This window comes from Carassius gibelio, chromosome B9 (assembly GCF_023724105.1).
Source record: "Carassius gibelio isolate Cgi1373 ecotype wild population from Czech Republic chromosome B9, carGib1.2-hapl.c, whole genome shotgun sequence".
Lineage (NCBI taxonomy): Eukaryota > Metazoa > Chordata > Actinopteri > Cypriniformes > Cyprinidae > Carassius > Carassius gibelio.
The window spans coordinates 22,211,734-22,233,698 of NC_068404.1; the positions used below are offsets into that span (position 1 = coordinate 22,211,734).

The 21,965-nt window shown below is 36.3% G+C and overlaps 2 protein-coding genes and 1 long non-coding RNA gene across 16 annotated transcripts in view; 2 read left to right on the top strand and 1 right to left on the bottom strand.

Moving 5' to 3' along the window:
• map2 (microtubule-associated protein 2) overlaps nucleotides 1-12,933 on the top strand; it is a 99,891-nt gene extending 86,958 nt beyond the window's left edge. For 10 of the 13 annotated variants that reach the window (XM_052565142.1, XM_052565141.1, XM_052565143.1 and 7 more), the window contains 8 exons: nucleotides 780-838; nucleotides 1,510-1,695; nucleotides 2,014-2,158; nucleotides 2,781-2,837; nucleotides 3,783-4,102; nucleotides 10,210-10,291; nucleotides 11,099-11,211; nucleotides 11,292-12,933. In XM_052565142.1, the coding sequence (XP_052421102.1) occupies nucleotides 780-838; nucleotides 1,510-1,695; nucleotides 2,014-2,158; nucleotides 2,781-2,837; nucleotides 3,783-4,102; nucleotides 10,210-10,291; nucleotides 11,099-11,211; nucleotides 11,292-11,507 (1,178 nt within the window). In that variant the 3' untranslated portion in view covers nucleotides 11,508-12,933. The remainder of the gene's footprint in view (nucleotides 1-779; nucleotides 839-1,509; nucleotides 1,696-2,013; nucleotides 2,159-2,780; nucleotides 2,838-3,782; nucleotides 4,103-10,209; nucleotides 10,292-11,098; nucleotides 11,212-11,291) is intronic. The other 3 variants (XM_052565144.1, XM_052565153.1, XM_052565146.1) reach the window with 2 other exon arrangements.
• A 1,176-nt stretch (nucleotides 12,934-14,109) lies between these two features.
• On the bottom strand, nucleotides 14,110-18,631 carry myl1 (myosin, light chain 1, alkali; skeletal, fast). Its single transcript, XM_052565186.1, has 6 exons — nucleotides 18,378-18,631; nucleotides 17,370-17,397; nucleotides 15,808-15,951; nucleotides 15,407-15,580; nucleotides 14,733-14,810; nucleotides 14,110-14,602 (listed from the first exon to the last, which is right to left on the bottom strand). Exons 1-6 carry the CDS (start codon nucleotides 18,504-18,506, stop codon nucleotides 14,574-14,576), a joined length of 582 nt encoding a protein of 193 aa, XP_052421146.1. The 5' UTR covers nucleotides 18,507-18,631; the 3' UTR covers nucleotides 14,110-14,573.
• LOC127964818 (uncharacterized) lies at nucleotides 17,560-21,111 on the top strand. 2 transcript variants are annotated; one of them, XR_008155140.1, is made up of 3 exons: nucleotides 17,560-17,718; nucleotides 20,583-20,765; nucleotides 20,848-21,111. It is a non-coding gene; the product is annotated as an uncharacterized LOC127964818 (long non-coding RNA). The 2 variants fall into 2 exon arrangements; XR_008155139.1 differs by having other exon boundaries at nucleotides 20,870-21,111.
• Nucleotides 21,112-21,965: the final 854 nt, after the last annotated feature.

Genomic DNA, 21,965 nt, shown 5'->3' on the forward strand with positions numbered 1-21,965 from the left:
AGTTAAGACAAATCTGGAGGAAAGGAACTCACTGTGCCATAATGAAGTTCCACTGTTAGATTTCTGGGAACTGTGCTTGAATTTGTGTTGGACATCTGATACATTGCTGCAATGCCCCAATTAGACTTTACTGAAAAGCCTCTTATGTAATACAGTTAATTTTCAAATTGTCTGTTATTCTGTTCCAAGTAGTTTCAGAGGAGAGCTTTCCAGCAGCTAATTTTTTTTTAGCTGTGGGTAATGGTCAGTTTCATTTTTGGTCCTAAATAGCCTTGGCTTTGGCATTTAAAAAAATATCCGTATGGTGGTTAAATCTTGAAAACACAAGTGAATCCTTAATATTCAGGGACAACTACAAGTAAGGAATTTGTATGTTAATTTGCTTGAAAAGTTAAACACTGTGGTTCTGTGGCGCTTTCAGAACATTTTAATTTGTTAGTTGGAAAATCTGACCAGCTCACTCCACAACATGAACTCAACATAACTCCTGTTTGAGGCAGGACTATCTGTTTGAAGAGTCATAGCTGTCACATTCCACACTTTAGTTTTACAAAATAAGTGTAAACTAAGTATAAAAAGGCTTTTTAAAAGAAAAATCTGACTATACGTCAAGCACACTGCTTTTGTATACAAGTTTGCATTTGCTGTGTATTTGCTTGTGTGTAATGTTCAGTTTGTTTCATTTTCATTGGAGAGCATATAACTCAGTGGTCATGGTCACAGTATTTATTTCTTCTTTTTATCATCCTCAGCCTCTCTTTTACTCTTTATCTTTGCAGTGTCTGCAGATGGTCGACTGCCCTTCAGTGTGGCCAGGCACTCCAGAGACAGAGCATCTGTAAGCATCATATCCGATTTCAATCATATACAAATATGATGATCCCAATTAAAATGGTTTGTCAACAGATAGTGCAGTCTATATACTAGAGATCAGCTCAAGTACTCAGAAATAACACCAATTATTAATAATGAAAGGAAATTTTGGTGTATTTAAAAAAAAAAATCAACTTCAGAACATCATACACATCGAATTACATTGACAACTACACTCTGCCCTCTTGTTCTTTTTGTCATTAGTTACGCCATACTTTTTATACATACAGTATAGCCTCTTTGCACCTCAGATGCCTCCCTTATTTCCACTCTTTGTATCCCATCTCATATCTGTTTTGTGTTTGTTTTACAAGTTTGCATGACCTTTTTGACTCATTTCCTTTAACCTAAAATTGAGACATAGTACCCCCTCAAGCAGTTTAATGGTCCATGTACTAATTCAACATTAACGAAAATAGACGTTTACTTCTTTTTGTGCCTGTTTATTTTTAATTCCTGAGTGGTTATGCATTCTGGTATATGCACTTGTATCCCCAAATGTGTGGTCAGATGTTGCTCATTTCGTTTGGTTAAACATGCTGCCATGCTGATTTTCATTCCATTTTCTTCTCATGTTTTTGGTTTCATTTTCACTGTGCATGAATAGCTCATCTGTCCATGTTCCTCTCATCATAGACCTCCAATCCCACAACACTAACAAAGATCCCCACTTCTAAAATTTGGGCAGAGGCTTTGCTGCCAGCCCGGCCGAACTCGGCCAGCTCCTTCAATAAAAGGAGCCCGTTGGTGGAGGCAGATCTTTATGGGCCCCGCCCTTCCTCAGCGGGCCCACATGTATCGCTAAATTCATATGCTGTAAAGGTAAGCAGGGAGCAAGATGTTTTGGAAAACTATTTGCTTCTGAACATTACTAACTAATCTAGAACTTTTCAAAGAGGAAGCCATCCTAAATTGTTAACCTAATATTGAAAATGAATGATTTTCTCACCTTATGTTGTTGCAAATCTGCAAGTATTATGAATTATAGAGAGGTGTTTTTTCCATAACATTTTGTTAATTGGAAGATAAAATGCTAAATTCCAAATAATGACATGAGGGGGAGTACATTTTAATTTGGGGGTGAACTACCCCATTAAGTTCACAATGATTCTAATAAAGGATTAATGACTTTGTCTTCAGGATGGTGGTTCTCAGAGCCCAGAGAAAAGGTCGTCCCTTCCACGGCCAGCATCCATACTAACTCGCCGCCCACACATGGCTGATCAAGAGGAGAGCTCCACTTCCATTACCAGCTCTGGGTCCACTGCACCACGCAGGCCCACATGTAAGAGGCATTCTCATACACCTGTAAAATCTCTATTGTTTTATTGATTCTAACTCTATAGATCAAAAAAAAAAAATGAAATAGTGACTTTTTTTTCTCTTGAAACAACGTTTGATTTGATTTTGTTTGTGAAAAATCAATATGACAAAGAAACTATTACGTTTTTTTTTACTTAACAAGGTTTTTAATGCACATTCTGACATATAACACAATAACACAATACTGAAGTAACATGGCTTATAAAATAAAAAATAACCAGCAGATAAGTAATATGCATTTTGTATATTCAATATAAGCAATACAAGTACAACCATAATGTAATAATACTTGACAACGATGAGACTTTATCACTGATTTTGATTATACTATTTTATACTACTATCATTTTATCTATTGCATGGTTTTTGTTTGCATATTCTTTCACAAAAAACAGTATGCACTGTCAAATTAATAATAGAAGAAGCACTAATCGAAACTTTTTTTAGGTGCTTGTAGAATCTGAAGTGTTTCTTTAAAGCTTTTTGGACATATGTTCAATCTCTTCTTCCGTATCTATCTACGGACTTTCTTTAACTCATACTCACTATATATACTCACCCCCTCTCTTCCCCTCCTCCTGTAGCATTCCGTACTGAAGTCAAAGCAGAGCACAGGACAGGCAGGTCTCATAGTATGACAGGTATAGAGGATCAGTCCCTAAGTTATTCATCTCCAATGCACATTTAGTTACAGCATTCGAACCACAATGTTCCACTCATGTTACTTATTTAAAAAGGCTGAATCATTTTCATAGGCACTGTTATACATAAGGATCCCCTCCTCCACACACTTTTTTGTCTATACTTACCTTTTTCATTATGCATGTGAGTATAAACACTGTTCACTGTGTGTTTGTGCCATTTCAAGTTCATCAAAATTTTGGTACACATCATCATCTACAGGGGGGACCAAAAGTCTGGAGGAAAAAACAAAACAAAATGCTATGCGCTTGTTTTCTAGTAAAACGATCTAAAAATATTTAAACCAATATACACTTCCTTAAGAAGCAACATTGTGTTAAGTTTTTAATAATTTTTTATGCAAAGCAATGTATAATGGAAAAAAAGATGGAAAAATTTGAGTTTTTGAAAGAAGCTTCGTATTCTCAGCGGGTCCACATGTATTTGATCCAAAATACAATAAAAACAGTATTATTGGGAAATATTATTATCATTTAAAGTTTAACTATTTTCTATTTGAATGTATTTTCAAATATCACATGATCCTTGAGAAATCATTCCAATATGCTGATTTGGTGCTAAACAAACATTTCTCATTATGAAAACAAACATTTTTTTTTTGGTAATTTAATAAATGTCTTTACTGTCAATTTAGATCAGTTTTGTGGATTCTTGTTGAATAAATAAATAATATCTTTAAAAAATTGTATGGCATATCAATAAATATTTAAAAATAAAACTTTCTGAAAACAAGTCTCAGTATCTAATGCAGTGTTGTGGTTGTTTTCTCTTAGATTGACTCCACTGTATATTTTATGTATTTGAAGTCATTTTCATATTTGTTTGCTGATGTTGCACTTCCTAATTCCTAGCATTTAAACTGATCATTTGTGTTTCCACTGAAGGCGTAGAGACTGCTCGGTCCCGCTCGGCCCGCAGTGGAACCTCCACACCCCGCACACCCGGGTCCACAGCCATCACCCCTGGAACCCCTCCCAGCTACTCCTGCCGTACTCCAGGTACCCCTCACACTCCAGGCACCCCCAAATCTCTCAGCTTGCTGTCCCAGGAAAAGAGAGTGGCCATCATCCGAACACCTCCAAAATCCCCAGCTACTACACCCAAACAGCTGCGCATCATTAACCAGCCACTGCCTGACCTCAAGAACGTCAAATCCAAGATCGGTTCTATTGACAACATCAAGTACCAGCCCAAAGGGGGCCAGGCAAGTCCAAATGCTAACTATCCACTCTCCTTTCCCCTCCCAATCTGGCTTTCTTGCTGTTTTTCTGCTCCTTCAGGGTCGATTCTGTCCCCTGTGGGCATACTGTCTCGCACTCATCACTATTGCGTTGTGTCCGCATGTATCAATTCACTGAGTGCATACTAATGGCTGCAAATAGCTGTTGGGCCAGTTCAGTTGTCTTAGATTGACTTGTTCCATGCCTAACTAGAAGGTAATGTATTCTTATGACATGACGTTTATTCTCATGACGAGGAACAAAACTTGCTCCAAAACGTTACCTCCTATTATGTATTCATTTTAATATCTAGACTAGCAACATTCTGATAGAACATTCTTTACATAAAATATTTCATTTGATTTTCTCTTTATTGATTTTTTTTTAAATCAAAATGATGACATTACATTACATTTCATCACTCATGTTACCTGTCATCAGCTATTATTTCTTATAAATGAAAATAAGTGCTGTGAGTAAATAAAAAATACAAAAGATTATATGGCATGTAGATTTAATTTATTTACAGTACATATTTTTTAAACACATTTTTTTAAGTTATTCATTGTTAAATTGACAGTCTTATTTTGAATGTGCATTAAAGTTATAGTGATGATATATAGTAAATATAAAGTAAATATAATATTTTTGATCAAATAAATCCAGCCTTGGTAAGAAAATTAGACTAATGTAATTATATACATTTTAATACTATCAAATGGCATTAAGTTTTGTCTAAGTTCTGAAAAATAAGTAATGTGATATTCGTGTGACAGTGTTTAGTATTTTGCTTCCCTTAGTGAAATGCTTGATATACTGGCCTACTACAGCTGGATTGGGATTGTGGAAACTTCAAAATTATGCACACATAAATGCATATACATGTGCACCAGGGTGGTTTGTTTTCTGGGTTGAACAGAGTTCAGCTGGGACGATGGGGACAGGCGCATGATGTAAACACCCCTTGTGTTTTTAGGGCATCTCATGCAAGCTTGCAGTAATGACCGGGGTGTAGGCTGCGTGTTGGAGTGACATGTTTATGTCTGGCTTGTGGCAGAGTGCAGTGGTGCAGAGAAAAGGATTTCATCAGCCAGAGGAGTGGGAGATTGTGAGGTTACTGGGGTGGGACACTGCAGTGAGAAACTATGAGGAAGGACTTTAAGTGGCATTGGAGTAATTTGTTTGTTTGTTGAGTTAGAGACATGATTGTATTGGGGAAAACTGTGGAGATTTTTACATATTATTATATGTTTTTAGAAATGTTTTAAACAGGATTTAAAAAAAATTATTTGGCTTTTAGAATTAATTTAAAATAAAATTAACTTTTTACTCTTATACACTGCATTAAGAAAACATAACTCTTAAATATATTTTACAATATAAATGAACAAACTTAACTTACAACCAATATTGAAGAGCTGAAGGCCGCTATCAAAGCATCATGGGCTTGAAATATTTCAGTTTGTGTGCAATGAATCTATAATATAATTTGGATTTAATTTACAAAACATAAAGACCTTTTCCATTATATTCAGGTTTTTTTTTTAGATGCACCTGTATGGTCTGTGTTTCTGTTCTCCTTGCCTTGTCCTAGTTTTCCTTTGTTGCTTGATTAATTATTAGTTTCCACCTTTGTTCATTTATTATCTTATTAGTCAAAAGTTTGATTTTTTATAAATAGCCCTGCCTTTCCTCAGTTTGTTGGATCTGTCTTTGTCATGTTAAGAGTATTTTTTCTCCTGTTTCTCCCATTTGTCCCATATGGCTTTATTAAAGACTTGTCAGAAATAACTAAAAATACTGGAAGGAAATCATTTAATCATCATCACTTTTTAAGTTTGTCAGTAGTTTGTCTGGTCCTCCTGAGTCCTGTAGACTGTGATGAATGATCTAGTGAAAATGGCTTTGGAGTTAATTTCAGGGCACTCAGGACACCCTGAGGAGCGGAGTATTGTATAATCTCTGCCATGGTCTGGGCCGAAATTTCCCTCACCCTGGATGACAGCGGGTGTCTCCCCAGCATGGTCACTCATGGAACAGGTCTAAGAGACAGTGACATGAGCCACAATCTCTCAGAGTTGAGTGACCGGGCATGTGGTGGCCACTGCCAGTCCGTGTTCGCCCAAGGGTGAGACTGGGTAAGAGTGCTGTACCTGTCTGTGCCTTAATGACATGATGTCTACTGAGGACCACTGAAGCGAACGGGGACTGTCTGAAAACTCAAAGCATGTGCATGTTTAATAATTTCAGAACCATTCATTAGATTAATATTCTAAAACCTTTAGAAGCTGCATCAACACGGCTCTAGAGTTAAGTGAATATTTGCATCTGCTCTCTTTCCAACAAATCTGAAATCTTTTTACTTTACAGATAAAATTAATAATAATGTGTACTTTATAATTTAATGTATCATTTTAAGAATGTCTGTGATTGAGTCATACTTGTTTTATTTTCCTCAGTGTTTTTTCATGATAACAAACAATATTATAGATTCAGATTTTTTATGTAATTAAAGATGATATTAATTTCATACAACATATACCATTTTGACTTTCCTGTTGAGATCATATCATGTTTTCTTAAATTTTAGTATGTAAGGCTCAAGAAATTATTTATCAGAATTCTTTTTTTTTTTTAAGAATTTTTTTCACCAAGTAGTCCTGCAGAGTAACGTACCATGAAGCCCACGTTAACTGATATTGAAGTGTTTATAAAAAAAAAAAACAATTTACGCATATATTTCACTTCCAACTTTCCAATGCACTTCATGACCTGTGTATCTCTGGAGACCAAACACAGACGGTCGCTCTGGCTCCAGTGCAGCTGTCTCTCTCCCTGAAGGGTCATCATCTGTGCTTTGTTCAGCCATCCTGCATCAATATTATGTGCGCCTCATTCAGGTTTGCAGTCTCCCAGTAGACTGATGTGTGTGTTCAAGAGATTTCAGTAAGATTGACTACAGTTGTTCACTCTGACCTGCTTTCTGAACCAGCCCTGGTCCAAATCCCTATTCCCTAATAAATTAACACCGTCTTTGAAAAGAGCTGAGGCCAGTTAAAAGCATGCTACTACAACAGCTTGGTAGTGAGTGCACTGTTGAACAAAGCTAAATGGATAAATGGGTTTTGCATCAGGTGGTGTGTCAGATGTTGTTGTCTGATGGACTGCAGTACAGTTAGCCTTTATAGACTGAACTGATTCATAAAAAATGTATTTGTAATATGTAATGTTATATTACATATTAACTTAATTATGTGTTATGATTATAAAAAATGATATGAATATTATAAGATCGATTTTTTTTTTTTTTATTAGATATATATACATTTGATTTGTTTTGGGCAGTAATTTACATATTATGGTATAATATTATGTAAATGTGGTTATATCTTGCTATTTTTTTTTTTTTTGTAAACACACTATGTTTAAATGTAAATGAAAAGTTATTATACTTTTTTTCACCAGTTAGTGAGACTTGTTGAGAAAAATCCATATTTAATAGTTCGATCTCTTGGGGATTCTTGAAAATGTTGCTAATCAGGACCCTAAGAAGTCAAGCTGACATTTGTAGGTATTCGGACGGGTGAGAGTTTTACATGCTACAGTTAACTAAATTAGTTATGTTTATCTGGAGTTACATCTGTGTTCATCTCAGCCCTTCAGAGTGATGCTTCCACTAAATGGAAAAACTTTCAGCATTAATTAGCATGAAATAAGTGAAAGCTTTTCTTATTTGTGTTGATGCGGCATATGGGGGTCTAACTGTTGGAAAGAATTTCAACAATGAGTACAGCGGCAGTTTAACCCTTAAGGGGTGTTCATGCTGACACTGACAGTGATTAAATCACAACATCTCTGCATCTCCGACGTTTCTTTCCACTGTGGTTTGGTAGTCACTGCATTGTGTTGCTGTACATTTGCATAACTTGACCTCTGCTCAACTTTGTTGCTTTGTCAGTCCTGCACTTTTATAGACTGAATTTTGCCTGGCTGATTTTCGGCTGCAGGTGCTGTGAGCACATCGACACAGGGATCATGTTATAGGTTGTCGTCTCACCTCCTAATACTGATCTGTGTCACCAATGCACGGCTAGCAGCTGTCTGTATGTGCGTGTTTCCATCTTCATAAAAGAGCTACATATCTTTGTATTTTTCTAGATTCAAATTTTAAGCTGGACTTCAGCCACGTAAAGTCAAGGTGCTGATCAAAGGATAATCTGAAGCATTCGCCCCATTGAGGCAATGTATGTACTGCTCCCCCTCTCCCTATATCTATCTCTCCTTCTTTTCCAAAGCCAGTTGACTTCCATGGTTTTTGACCCTTTGCTTATTTTCTGGACCGGAGAGTCCTCCATAGATTTCCAAATTCCGGACACATTTTCTTCTACACTGGATGCTCAATGCTACAGATAGGACAAAATGCCTACCATGGCAAAATCAAACATAATATAGATGCAAACTCTTTTTAATGCACACACACAGTCCCTTCTTGTTTTTCATCATCTGAAAATATATACACGCCATATGTTTATATTTGCAGGTGTTTGATGTTGACCTATCAACACTTCTGTGTCAGCTGTATGGCAGTCATATCAAAATAAGGCAACACATCATCAACCCTTCTTTTCAAAATATCTCTGTTTGAGAAATAGTTTGTTAATTTATACATTCAATTGATATATTTACCATTTTGCTCATGGAGTAGCCGCAGCAACCTTTGTTGCTTCTCACTCTTATTTTCTTTAGGTTTCAAGGTCTTCTGTATTGTACATATTTTTTGGGTTTTGTTCCAAAAAATGGAATGGAACCTAATAACTGTATGTCTGTTACGTACACTACAGTTGAACATTTTATTGAGTTTAATATTTTGAAAGAAGTAAGGCTGCATTAATTTAATCAGAATGCAGTAAAAAGGAAATATTGTGAAGTGTTATTACAATTTAAAATAACTCTATTGAAATATATTTTAAAATGTAATTTTTTCCTGTGATGGAAAAGCTGAATAGTTAGCAGCCATTTCTCCAGTCTTCAGTGTCACTCAATTTCGAATTAGATTGAATTATTTTAGTAATCATTTTTGACATTGATTAATATTAATAATTGACATTTCTCTCATTTTATTTCTCTACTTAGCATGTTCCAGTGCATTTATGGGATTGCGTTCGCTGCAAAGGATAAATACAATGCTGCCTCACAATGACAAAGGCATAGTATAATTATGCCTAAAAATCCCAAAGGGCTGTGATGTTGTGTAGTCAGCTGAATAGGTTTTAGGACGAGTCGTGGTCTCTCTGTTGTTTCTGATTGTGCATATTGCCAACAGAATTGTCTTGACCGGTGTTTTCTAATTGTCGGAGCTGGTGAGTGCTGAGTCATGTCTGTACCTGAATCAGATGAACGTTTTCTTTCCCTCACTGTGAGTGACTATTTTAACTACGCTATAATGAGCACATTGTGTAGAGCAGGACGCTAGCAACACCAAGGTCATGGGTTTGGTTTCCAGAAAACAGTACTTATGCTGTCTGTTTAGTTTAGGTTAAGTTGCCTAGATCACTTGTATGCGACAGAAATTAAATATTCTATATTTATCAAGGTCCTGAGTAAGAACAATTATTTAATATTCTGAAATAATTAGAAATTTGGCTTTGTTTTGTTTTTTCCCAGATAGACCAGAATCTACCCACTGATTCTTTGTCATGAATTTCTAATAAGCCTAAAATCAGTAATTTGATTCAGTGATCTGATGCTGTGTTTGTGCGGTTCATTGCAGCTGTTGGTTTTCTTAATGTTGTGGCATCTTCAGCATATGGATTAGTTCTGCTGGATTTGCAGCTCAGCTAACCATTTTTATGTGTTTAGCTGTGGAGTAGTTCCCGAGTGACTTAACTGTTTAGCTCATCAATTATTGCTCCGTACTTTTTAGACAAAGCTGTGTGTTTTCCTCCTTTGTTGTAGTTTTTTTTATTTTAATTATTATTATCTTTTTTTTTACATTGCAGAATCGTATGTGAATAAGAACTGGGCAGCTCCTTGAGTTTAATATCCAGTTTATGTCTTATATTTTGTTTTTAACTTATGGTGTTTCTCACAGATTCAAATTCAGTCTAAGAAGATTGATCTTAGTCATGTGACCTCCAAGTGTGGATCCCTGGACAACATTCGCCACAGGCCAGGTGAGCATGCCAAGGAGATCTAGAAATTTTAACTGCAGATTGGAAATTTGCAGTGTCATGCAGGTTGCTTTTAAAGCATAGAAAACCCGAGCTAGATTATTGGTTGATACAACAGTGCCATCTTGTGGTTACATTCTTTTAAGTCACTGCCAAACCCATTTCGAATGATTAAGCCATTTCAAATGCAAATGTATAAATTATGATTTAAATGATTTTTAATCGTATTTCAAAGAACACACTGTACAGATTTGATGTACTTTCATGTTTTATATGGATTTTGACAAATATACACTGCTGTTCAAAATTTTTGGAGTCAGTAAAGAAATGAAGGATGCGATTAATTGATTAAAACCATTATATTGATGCATTTTACATTTATAAAAAGGATTAAACATTTATATTTTAAATGTTATTTGCTATTCAAATAATAATAAAAAAATTAAGCAACAGATCTTAAAGTTATCAAAGTTTGTTACATTGATAATAAGAAATGTTTCTTGAGCATCACATCATAATATAAGAATGATTTCTTAAGGATCATGTGACACTGAAGACTGGATTAATAACTACTAATAATTAAGTTTTGCCATCACAGGAATTGATTACATTTGAACATATATTAAGATAGAAAACAGTTACTTTAAATTGCAATATTAGTTCACAGTCTTTTTCTATGTTAACTGTATGTTTTATAAAGATTTTTCCAAAAAGACATCTTTACCTTGATAAAAAAAGTCAAGTTGTTTGTCCAGGAGAGAAATGAGAAATTGATTAAATGACTCTTTTTTGACTCTGTCTGTGTCTCAGGCGGAGGTAATGTGCGCATTGAGAGTGTGAAGCTGGACTTCAGAGAAAAAGCCCATGCAAAGGTGGGCTCCCTGGAAAACGCCCACCATACGCCTGGAGGAGGACATGTCCAGGTGAGTTCTTACCCATCCAACATCATACAGGAAGCCATGTTAAGTGACCGTTACCGACTTCCTGTTTCCTGCTTGCTAAGATCGAAAGCCATAAGCTGATGTTCCGTGACGTGGCTAAAGCACGCGTGGATCACGGGGCGGAGATTGTGATCGAGACTCTCCGGCTGTCAGGCGGCACCTCCCCTCACCGGCACAGCCACATGTCTTCATCCGGAAGCATCAACATGCTGGAGTCACCACAGCTGGCCACGCTGGCTGATGATGTGACCGCCGCCCTGGCCAAACAAGGCTTGTGAATCCCCCAAAACGTCTACAGTAGTCCCCTTCAGTGGTGTCACAGTTCACCTTTCCTCCCTCTGCTATTTATGGAACACTACAGATTCACTTCTCATATTCACACTTTCCTCTTCTTCAACCAACAATCTCGCAGAACCCTGTCGTGACTATCGGATATGGAAAAAATTTTACCTGTTTCATTTGATTTTATTTTTGTTCATTTTAATGTATAACGACGTAGCTAGAGAGGTACCAGTGCTTTTTATTACCCATGTTACATGTGACTTTTTATGGTTGCGTACAGACAGTGGCCTCAAAAGCTGGTTTAGGGTCAGCGTCAGGTGTGTTGCGTAAAAGTCGGTCGATCGGAATTTTTATATACAGGAATGTGGCGCGACGATCTCATGCTGCACGTGTTATTTTGCCCATTCAGTGCATGGACTCTTCAACATCTCAACTGCGAGTCACGTACGATCAAACACCATATATATTATAAGGGAATATATTTATAAAAAATTCCAGCTCTTCGTCTCAACATCTAATGCTCAATCGAAAAAAAAAGAAACGATTACTCCTTCGATAACTTATACCTGTACAATTGCATTTGAAAAAATGAAACTAGATAGTATGACGAGCATGTATTCTAGTACACAAAAGAGGCTATTTTCTATTTCAAGGAATTTTAGTAAGTTATTTGCTGAAACATTGAATAAAATGAACACATCATGTTTTGTAGATGTTTAGCTTGTACATTATTTCGGGTGAGCGCACCTATGCCTTCGTTGTCGTTAAGAAACCGTTGCTTCCGTGGATCTTTGTCGGTACACAGTTTAAACAGATTCGTGCTTCAATTTACACAAAACGATGATGTTACGGTTGCGCAAAGATATTCAAGGGCTCCAGGTATACATGAATCATGGAAGGTCTGCTCAAATTTGTTCAAAGTCTTGAGGTGTGAACCGTTACCGCCATTTTTTAGAGTCGAGATAGGAACGGATTGGTGGTGCTGCGGCCCTCATTTGATTCTTAAATGTAGGGAGCAGCTCCTTGGGACTTTGTTGGTGTGTTAGGCCCTGTGTTTGTTTGCTGATTCCTGCTTGGATGCTTAGTTTCTTTCGTAAGAAGTGGAAAAAGAAAGAGAAATCAAAACATTAAGAAGGATGCTCACTCCGCTTGCATCTGTTTGAACACAGTGCTCCAGTATATTTTTTTCTTGTCATTTGTGGTTCTCCCCTGCCCCTTTTCCTCTAGAACAGCTGTCATTCGTAGGCTTCTGTGTTTTCTCGGCCCCTCTGAGCCTTGCCCACCCTTTCCCTTATTCCCTCAGCTGCTGTAAATGTATTTAAAAGGTCACTTAGATGTACGCAGTTTTTCTCCTGTTGGTATGATACGGATTATAAATGCCCTTAACAGTTACGACAATAAAAATACAGAAAATCAACAAAACACTCGTGTGATATGTTTCTTCTTCTTCTTCAGACTTTGTGCTTGTGAAATTTGTAATGATTTATGGTTGTGGTATTACTGGCTCCTTACAGGTCATGTTACAGTACGTTGTAGTGATTATAGTGGAAATTAGGTCATGAATTAATGGGTTAAGGACCAAAAAAAAAAAAAAAAGAGAAAAAAAGCTTTGGTAACTCACTTTAAATTTAATGGTCATTTATAAACTTTTAATTAATTAATTTAATTTTTTTTTAAATTAAATTAGTTTTAATTGTTGCAGGCCTCATGTTTTAAACTTTGGTGTTTACAGATAGTTGTTTATAGATTTCTGTTGAAAGAATATGACTTAGTATGTTGGATAAAAATGAAAGTAAATTGTAGCATTAAGATGAGAAACACCCTATATATATATATATATATATATATATATATATATATATATATATATATATATATATATATATATATATATATATATATATATATATATATATATCCTTTTTTTGGAGTAAAAAAAATCTCTCCACTTCAGTTGCCTCAGGTCACATTCACTTTTTTTTTTTGGAAACCATAAAATTTGCCTGCAATAATAATATTAATAATAGTATAACAATATTTAAAATTACAATAACAATCATAATAAAATCATTTTATAATTTTTACAATACAATTTAATTATTATCATTTCAATTTAATTGAAAATCAAAAAGGAAATATTTTACTATAGTTATAACACTTTTATTGTCAAACAAAAAAAATTACAATTACATTAATAATGTATGGCTTTGCTTATCAACCTTAAACCATTGAGCTTCTGTTCAGGGAAAACTTCAAGCTTGCCAAAATGTGATATGTTTGTAATTTTTTATTTTTGACCAATTAACTCCATTTACTTTCTTGATACACATTTCTGGCCTTATTGTAAACATCTTTCCTTTCCTATTTTTCCTGATCAGTAAAATCCACCAAGTCCCATTTTATCCTTTTTTTACTTGTTGAATATCCTCTAAAATGGATAGTGAATATGGTTTCATGTTGCCTTTAAGTTAAAGTCTACTTCTGCTATGATACTGCATTTAAATGATCAGTCTTGTTGGCCTACCTGTTCCACTTACCTATCCATTCCCTTTCTACCTTGTGTGCTGAATATGAGAACATTAATCACAACAAGGCTGATACTTTGTGGAAAGTTTATTATGAGAATTGACAGAGGCAAAAAATAAATTAAGACTCTGGGGAAAGGGAAGGAGGTTTTGCAGCCAGTCTATTAATAGCAGAATATTTAGCACCTTTGATTTTGTGATCCTGGCAGTGAGGGGTCAAGGGGTGGTTTGTATTTTTGTGTAACTATGATGCCCCCCTACACCCCCACCCCTCACAACCATTCCGTTACGGAGAGGCTTGTCCCGGCATGAACAACACCAAGAAAATTAGCTGGAAAAAATATGAATGGCATCCAAGAATGGACAAAAGAGTCAAGTGGAAAAAAAAATAGGAAACTTAAATAACAAAATAATTGTTAATGAGTAACATCCCGTGTCCCTTTCATCCATTTCTGAGTTGGTTTGGAAACATTGTGTGGATGTCCTGCCATCATGGAATCTGGAGAAACGCTTCAGTTTCCTCACAACTCCGACTTCTTACACAGACATGATGTGTTTGACGAAAGCTGTTCAGAATGGAGAGATCAAATAGGATTACAGTACAAGTAAATGGTATGGCTATAAATTGGTCAATTGCTAAACATTTCATCATAGTTCATAAATGTTCAGTGAGATAAAGAATGGATTTTAACTGACCCTCATAGTTCACACAGCCATTTTCATCCTCCTGGCCTTGCATGAGAGCATCGATCTCAATTTCAGTCATTTTCTCACCTGTAGGAAAAGACAGGACAATATGTAGTCAAGTGGTTACAAAGACTGAAATACTGATGTATGTCAGTAAAAATGCATTTAAACAAGGCCTTTACTTTGAAATTTTGTAATTAAATAATTTCTAGCATGAAAAAATAAGGTATGTTGAACGATACATTACAAATTGTGAAATAAATCTCCTAATTCTGTCAAAAATGTCTGAAAATCGGTTTGAAATCTATAGAGGTAATTTTGTCAAAATGTATTATGATATTAAAGGTCCTCAACTACACTGAAAAATTAACTGGTTTATTCACCACACACACACACACACACACACACACACACACACACACACACACACACACACACACACATATATATATATACATTTTAATCAGGGTCAAAAAGGATGACCACAACTGAGACATAAATATAATTATAAAGCAGAGACTTTCCTTTCACATTCAATTCATTCAGTGTTTCTTGGTTAAAAAAAAAAAAGATAGATGGATGGTGTGGGTCACATGTTGTTTTCAAATAATCCACTTCCAACAAAGATACTGATATGGAACTGTAATGGTAATGCAATCAGCCTGTTCATTTTAGCCACTTACCCAGTGTTGACAAGACGATACGCAGCTCAGCACCCATTACTGTTCCGTTGCCCTCCTTATCGAATACACGCAGACCCTCAACGTAGTCATCGTATGTTGCCTTGTTTGGGCTGTTGACCACAAACTGCAGCATGGGCAGGAAACCCTCAAAGTCGACTCTCTTGTTTGCCATGTCTGCAAACGGGGTCAAAAGTGAGGAGAGGGGTCATAGAGGGCAGATGTAGTGAAACCATGCACTGCAAGCACCTGTCACCACACCAGCCTTTTACTGATTACAGTTACAGAAATGGGAATCTGAAATATGTCATGGTGAAAGCTCCTGACAGTGCAAATGCTGACTAGAGGTACTTTTGGAGTAGCTAATTAAAAGAAAATAAAAAAGGAAAACTGAATCCACTTACCATCGGCGGTAGGGTTGCCCAGGATCTTTGTAACCTCTTTGTTGGTTGGGTTCTGTCCCAGTGCACGCATGATATCTGCAATCTGGTTGTAGGCTACTTTGTTGTCACCAACTCTGTCGAAAAGTCCGAAGGCCTCCCTGTAATCTGGAATTGTGGAGAGATTATTTTAGGCAAATTGTGTCATTTCTGTGCACATTAGTTTCCAACAGGTTCCCTAAACACATCCCTCTCTGCCATTGGTTGATCAAACCAAAAATCCCGCCCACAGGTCACACCATTGGTTTATGCAATTATACTGTATTACACAGCACTTAATTTTTAAAGAGTGGATGTGCCCAAGGCTTCCATTGTCAGCTGCTTTCGTCCTTTAATATGCAAGTTGCTATTACTTATTATTATTTATGCAGTTATTGCACTTTACTATTTTTCTATATTTTTTGTATTTTCCTTTTTTTTAATGCTTTTAATTTTTAATAAAGTTTTAGTAATTTTTTTGTGTTTTTGTCATTTGTAGTAGTTTTTTATTATTATTTTATTATTATTATTTTCATTATATTTTTTTTTTCAGTTTAATTTTTTTAATTTGTAATTTCAATTTGAATGCATAACTTTAATATTAAGTTTGACATTTCTACCCTAACAACATCAAAACCCATTAACTTTCATAATGTTTTTTTTAACTGATTTGATGTCAGGTTTCACTTTCAGTTTTCTCTAAATCTTTACATATAAAGATGTTTGCCATTGGTCAGATTAGTCTCATCTTATAATCATTTAAAAAATACAACAAATGTCTAGTTTTTTTTTTCCATTTATTTATTTTTGTGCATTTTTTGACTGTGTTTTATTTGGATCTCTCAAATGAACAGGCATTTACAAAATACCAGTTTTCATTGTTAATCTTAACCTATATATCTTTTTGAAATCTGCATATTTAAGATGAAATCACCAGACTGAATAATAATCAGTGCTCACTTTTTCTATGGATGTCTTGGCAAGCATTCTATTGGCTCACTGGAAGATGATCTGCTAAAAGATTAATAGCTTCATCTGATTTCTGCACAAAGCCAGCTGCCACCAAAGACGTGACAGGGGTGGGGGGAGACATTCAAAGAGTCATCTTGGAATTGATATGCTCTCCCAAGAATATAACTCCCTCCATATAAAGGCAGTACTATGTGAGGCCAGAACGCTGACTGCAGAGTAACTTACACCCAGGCTGCTGAAAGCCCCAATCACTGGGCAACAACCACATTCCTCCACATAAGACGCAGGCCTGGACAGTGGTGCTAATTAACTGTGAAGTTGCACGGAACTGCTTAACCTTTATTCCACAACAGAAGTAAATCACAGAGCTCTTTGGGAAATTGACACAGGTCACTTACTTCGAACCCCTTAAAAGTTTTAAGCATATGAATTCATATTACTGGTGGGGTGCCATTAACTTCCTGCCTAGAGGCAGATTATAATTAGTTTAGTCTTCATTATTTTAAGCACCGCACCCCATGTAAACTCAATACACGTTTGTAAGCAAGGGTCATGGAACATAAAAAAAATCTCACCTTCCATCTGGTCCTGGTTGAAATCGACCTGCAGGAAAACAGAGGTACTTTTTATTATATCCAAACATTAAAGTCAAACATTATATAATATGCTTTGTTTATGATATGTTTATGATGTGTTTATGATATGTTTTAACAGCTCTATTTGAATCTGCTTTATATTTTGTAGTGTAGTTATGTAAGACAAAGAATATATATTGAGAATGGCAAAAATCACTTTTGTAAAATAATAATCAGTTATGCAAATGAATTTTCCACAACATAAAACAGGGACACTATGTGCATGGCCTGAAGATGCAGAATGATTTTCACGACCTGAGAAAATCCATCACTAGCAGAGGTATGACAGGTGAGTCATTCACAACCAGCTGCTTTAATAGAAAACTGAAGAGTGAGAGTCCCAGATCTTGGCATGCTTAATTTAGTCCCTCAGCTGCTTACAGAACAGTAAGGAGCTCCATGTTTGGCCATGTGAACCCACTCCGCTTTTGGCTATCTGGACCAATCAGAATTAGGTGTGTTATGTTTGATTTTAGTTACTAGAAAATAAAACAAAAACAGAACTATCCATGGTGCTGAATCGTCCGCCAATAATATATATTTTCTCCAGTCATCAGGCCCAGAACAACCTTAGGCAACTGCTTATAATGATTTAACTCATTAACTGATATAATATGCTTAACAGATAATTAGGTTTTGTACATTTAGATATATGGCTCAAACTTTTGTGCCAGCTCCATTTGAATCTGCATTACACAGACCGTGTCCTTATGTAAAACACATTAGGAAAGCAATTAGCTTATAAAGTGTGACGAAACCTTAATGCAGGCATTTTCATAGGCAATAAGACTCGGGAGGCTTTATAATACCAAAACAAACAAACAAACAAAAAAAAAAAAAAAACCAGAAGAAAATTGTAGATAAATAAATACAATTCACTTTAAAGTATGAGGGAAAAAATAAGTGAACTTTCACTGCACGTCTATCTGGTTGATGTCATGTCGTTACCTTCACACCGGACAGATCTACTGCTGCGGGTTTAGGTGCGGCCTCGGGTGCGGGCGCAGGAGCGGGGGCAGGTGCAGGCTCTGCTTTCTTGGCAGGCTCAGGTTTCTTAGCGTCCTTCTTTGGTGCCATTTTTTAGTCTGCTTGTCCGCCGGGAGGGAAGTTAACACAGGGAGTGGACCACAGCTTGGAGGATACTCAGCGTTGTAAAAGTAAGTATAGATGGTTATATACACGTATAATTTACTTCAGAGTTGATGTCAGACTGATAAGAGCGCGGATTGGGTCGCTGGTCTCAGAGGGGAGGGGTCGAGCGCCCCAAATGGAGAAGTAGGCGAAGCGAGGGGAAAGCCAAGGGTCGTAAATTTCATTTCGACGTCAGGGGGACACAACAACCCCGGAATTTTCTTGATTTGTATTGATTTGTAATGTTGATTATTTACGTGCGCACGCAGTTGAGAGGCGCCATGTCCTCGGAGGTAAATGTGACTCTTTAGACAAGGTGAAAGTAGTTTTTTCGCTGTTGCAGATTTTTTTCGCACCATCATCATCAGGCGGAAGCTTGACTAAACAAACAGAAATTTCTCTTTCAAAAAAGGTTAATTTCCTGCTGTCTATATGTATATATACATATATATATATATATATATATATATATATATATATATATATATATATATGTGTGTGTGTGTGTGTGTGTGTGTGTGTGTGTGTGTGTGTGTGCTTGTGCGTGTGTGTGTGTGTGTGTGTGTGTGTTTGTGCATTAAGCACAGCTCACACAGAAATCACTTTCAGTATATACAGTATTTTTATTACATTTAACTATTATATGATTTATTATTCCTGGTCAGGTTGAATCACTCATAATAACAGTTTTATTTTTTATTTAGCGAGTTGGGTTAGCTGTTACCACATGAAGCCCTTTTTAAGGTTATTTGACAAAATAATGGAAATGTTCCTGTGACTCAGTTGTAGATGTAAATCCATTGCATGGGTTTGTTCAGATCGCATTTCAATCTATAATGTTTGAAATGACTATAATTAAATCATTTTAAAAAATAAATTTAAGGTACAAATTAAAATAAAATGGAAATAAAAACATCTCATGCACAGAATGCAAACTGTGTTTCAACAGACTTCTATGTGCTCAAAGCCCAGTGTTTTTCTTTCTCAGTTATGAGTCGTCTGAGCAGAGAAAGATGTTCGTGGAATAGTTGAACTCTTCCAGCATCCAAAATCATCAGTGTCCGTCATCATGTTATACAGGGAGTATGTGATCAAAGTGCAGACAGTTTGAGAAATGATACAGAGAGACAGAGAGAAATCAAACTGTGAAGTGAATGAAACCTGATAGTGACAATGAGTGAGTAAATGTCTTTGTTCATCTCAGTCTGGACTCTTGGGAAAGGGAGTTAGTGGAGTCTGAAAGTCTTAAGGATGCCTCAGCTGCTGATGCCCATTACCCCTCAGAGTGAGTTTTATCCCCTCTCTCCTGTCTAAATATGTCTTGCAGGACCTTTTCCCCACCCCCAGAGTGGGGCCAGTAATGCAGAGACTGGAGATATTCATTCACCCTTCTCGACCCCCTGCTTTCTGTTTGGACCCGCTTTCTCTGACCCTCTTTCAGTTGTAGTCCCTCATCTGTCATCAGGGTTCACCCCTGCCATCTAGAAGCACCTAATTCACTTTTAGCCTGCTTGGTTATTTGGTATGGTTGTTGGGATGGGGAGGAGTCAATAAGTTTGATGGAAGACGCAAGACGTCCCAAGATAACTTCTCTAGTATGCATTAGGTTTGGCATACCATACATTTCTGGCCTTTATTACAAACCTGTATGATTTACTTTCCTCTGTGGAACACTAAAGAAGACATTTTGAACACTTTAAGTTTCTCTTTACTTCAACTGTTTGGTTACCAACAAAATCTTTTTTCAAAATCATTTGTAGAGTATAGTCAAAAATGTGGTGGAAGTCTGTGGGGATCGAAACTCTAACTTACTTGGTGACCAAAAAAACGACGAAAGAAACTCATACAGGTTTGGAATAACATGAGGCTGAGTAAATTATAACATAATATTCATTATGGGGAGGACTATCACTTTAATGTTTAAATGTATGAACTGAAGCATAGTAAAATGAAACAACACACTGTAAACCAATAGTATAAACACCTGTGCTTGTTTTACGTCATTCAGTCGTATGTTTTCAGTGAGGATGTATCATGTGATCTGCAAAAGAATATCCTGTTTTCCACTGCAACCCAAGATAGAACTCTCCAAACATCTGTGAAGCTTCAATATAAAGCCCCTTCATCATAAACATGCTACTCCAACTCAGATATGAAAACATCCCCTTCTGACTCTCCACAAACTTCACAAGCTATGCTAATGAGGTAAGCGAGCTTACGCCCATCGTACAGTTAAAACCCTGCAGGGTGTCATGTAAAAGTGACGCACATCTCCGGATTAATTTAGTATCTTTTCTGGAGCGCAACAGGGAAGATGTGCCAACCATTAGGGAGAAGACAGGCAATCCAAGGAGAGGTGAAAAGGTCTTCCGGTGAAACACTCCTCCAGGAAATTACCATGTTTTTTCTTCGATAACATATGTTTTCTAGCTGATAAACAACATGCTGCTTATTTAGTTTGTAACATTTTGGTGGGGTGAATTTTTAACCCTATCTTAAGTTTAAGTTGTAACTATGACTAAAATGACTCATAAAGTGAAACTGATTAGTACAGTGTGTCTTTCCTGTGTCTAAATATATTGAAAAACTATTTGAGGCATTAGTCATTGGTGTCTTATAACATTAAGAGACATAGATATGGGTCACTTTTTTCAAGAACAGCTCCTCTAGTTGTTTTTAACTAATGTGTTTCTTCTCACAGGCTCATAGATACAGCATATGTTTCAGAGACATTGTGTAATAGAATTTATGTGCAATATCTAGATGCAATATTTAAACTAAAAACCTCATTAAAATGATTAATTATTAAAATTATGTCCTCATTCGTACAAATTCATACGATTTGTGCTAAATCGTACGTATTTTACGAGTTGCACAATTTGTATGAATTTGTACGAATGACCTACACTTAACCCCGCCCCTAAACCTACCTGTCACTCGGGTTTAGACAAATCGTATGACCTCACTCATAAAATACGTACAAATTGGTCGTGAGAGTGTTGGAAGTACAGCTGAGATGGGGCCTTTAATACTCACCTGTAAAGCACCCTTGCCCTTCGTATAACTAGATATATTTTAAATACCACTCATTTGTCTATCCAAGTATCCATTTGTGGACATTTTCTCAAATCCTGCATATAAAATAGTGTGAAAACAGTATTTACCTCAATATATGACTCCCAAATTAAAGAGATCTTAAAGGACAAACTGCATTCTGGTGAAGGAAACGTGGTGCTGCTGTCTTAAGAATGGAGCGGGAAGTGAGTGCTGTTATTTTCAGATAACCTCCAGGCAGAGTAACAGAAGCATTCTGACTTGGAGGTCACAGATTCTGCATAGTTCAGACCTCAGTGATTCTGATGTGAGCCCCCCATAGCTAACAGTGCCACTCCTGGACTCCTTACT

Excerpts from the sequence above, each read along its gene's own strand:
- myl1 (XM_052565186.1), bottom strand. The coding sequence starts at position 18,506 with ATGGCACCAAAGAAGGACGCTAAGAAACCTGAGCCTGCCAAGAAAGCA. Across the intron at positions 15,952-17,369 it reads CAACCAGGACCAGATGGAAG|ATTACAGGGAGGCCTTCGGA; the intron begins GTGAGATTTTTT and ends CCACAATTCCAG. Across the intron at positions 15,581-15,807 it reads GGGCAACCCTACCGCCGATG|ACATGGCAAACAAGAGAGTC; the intron begins GTAAGTGGATTC and ends CCCCGTTTGCAG.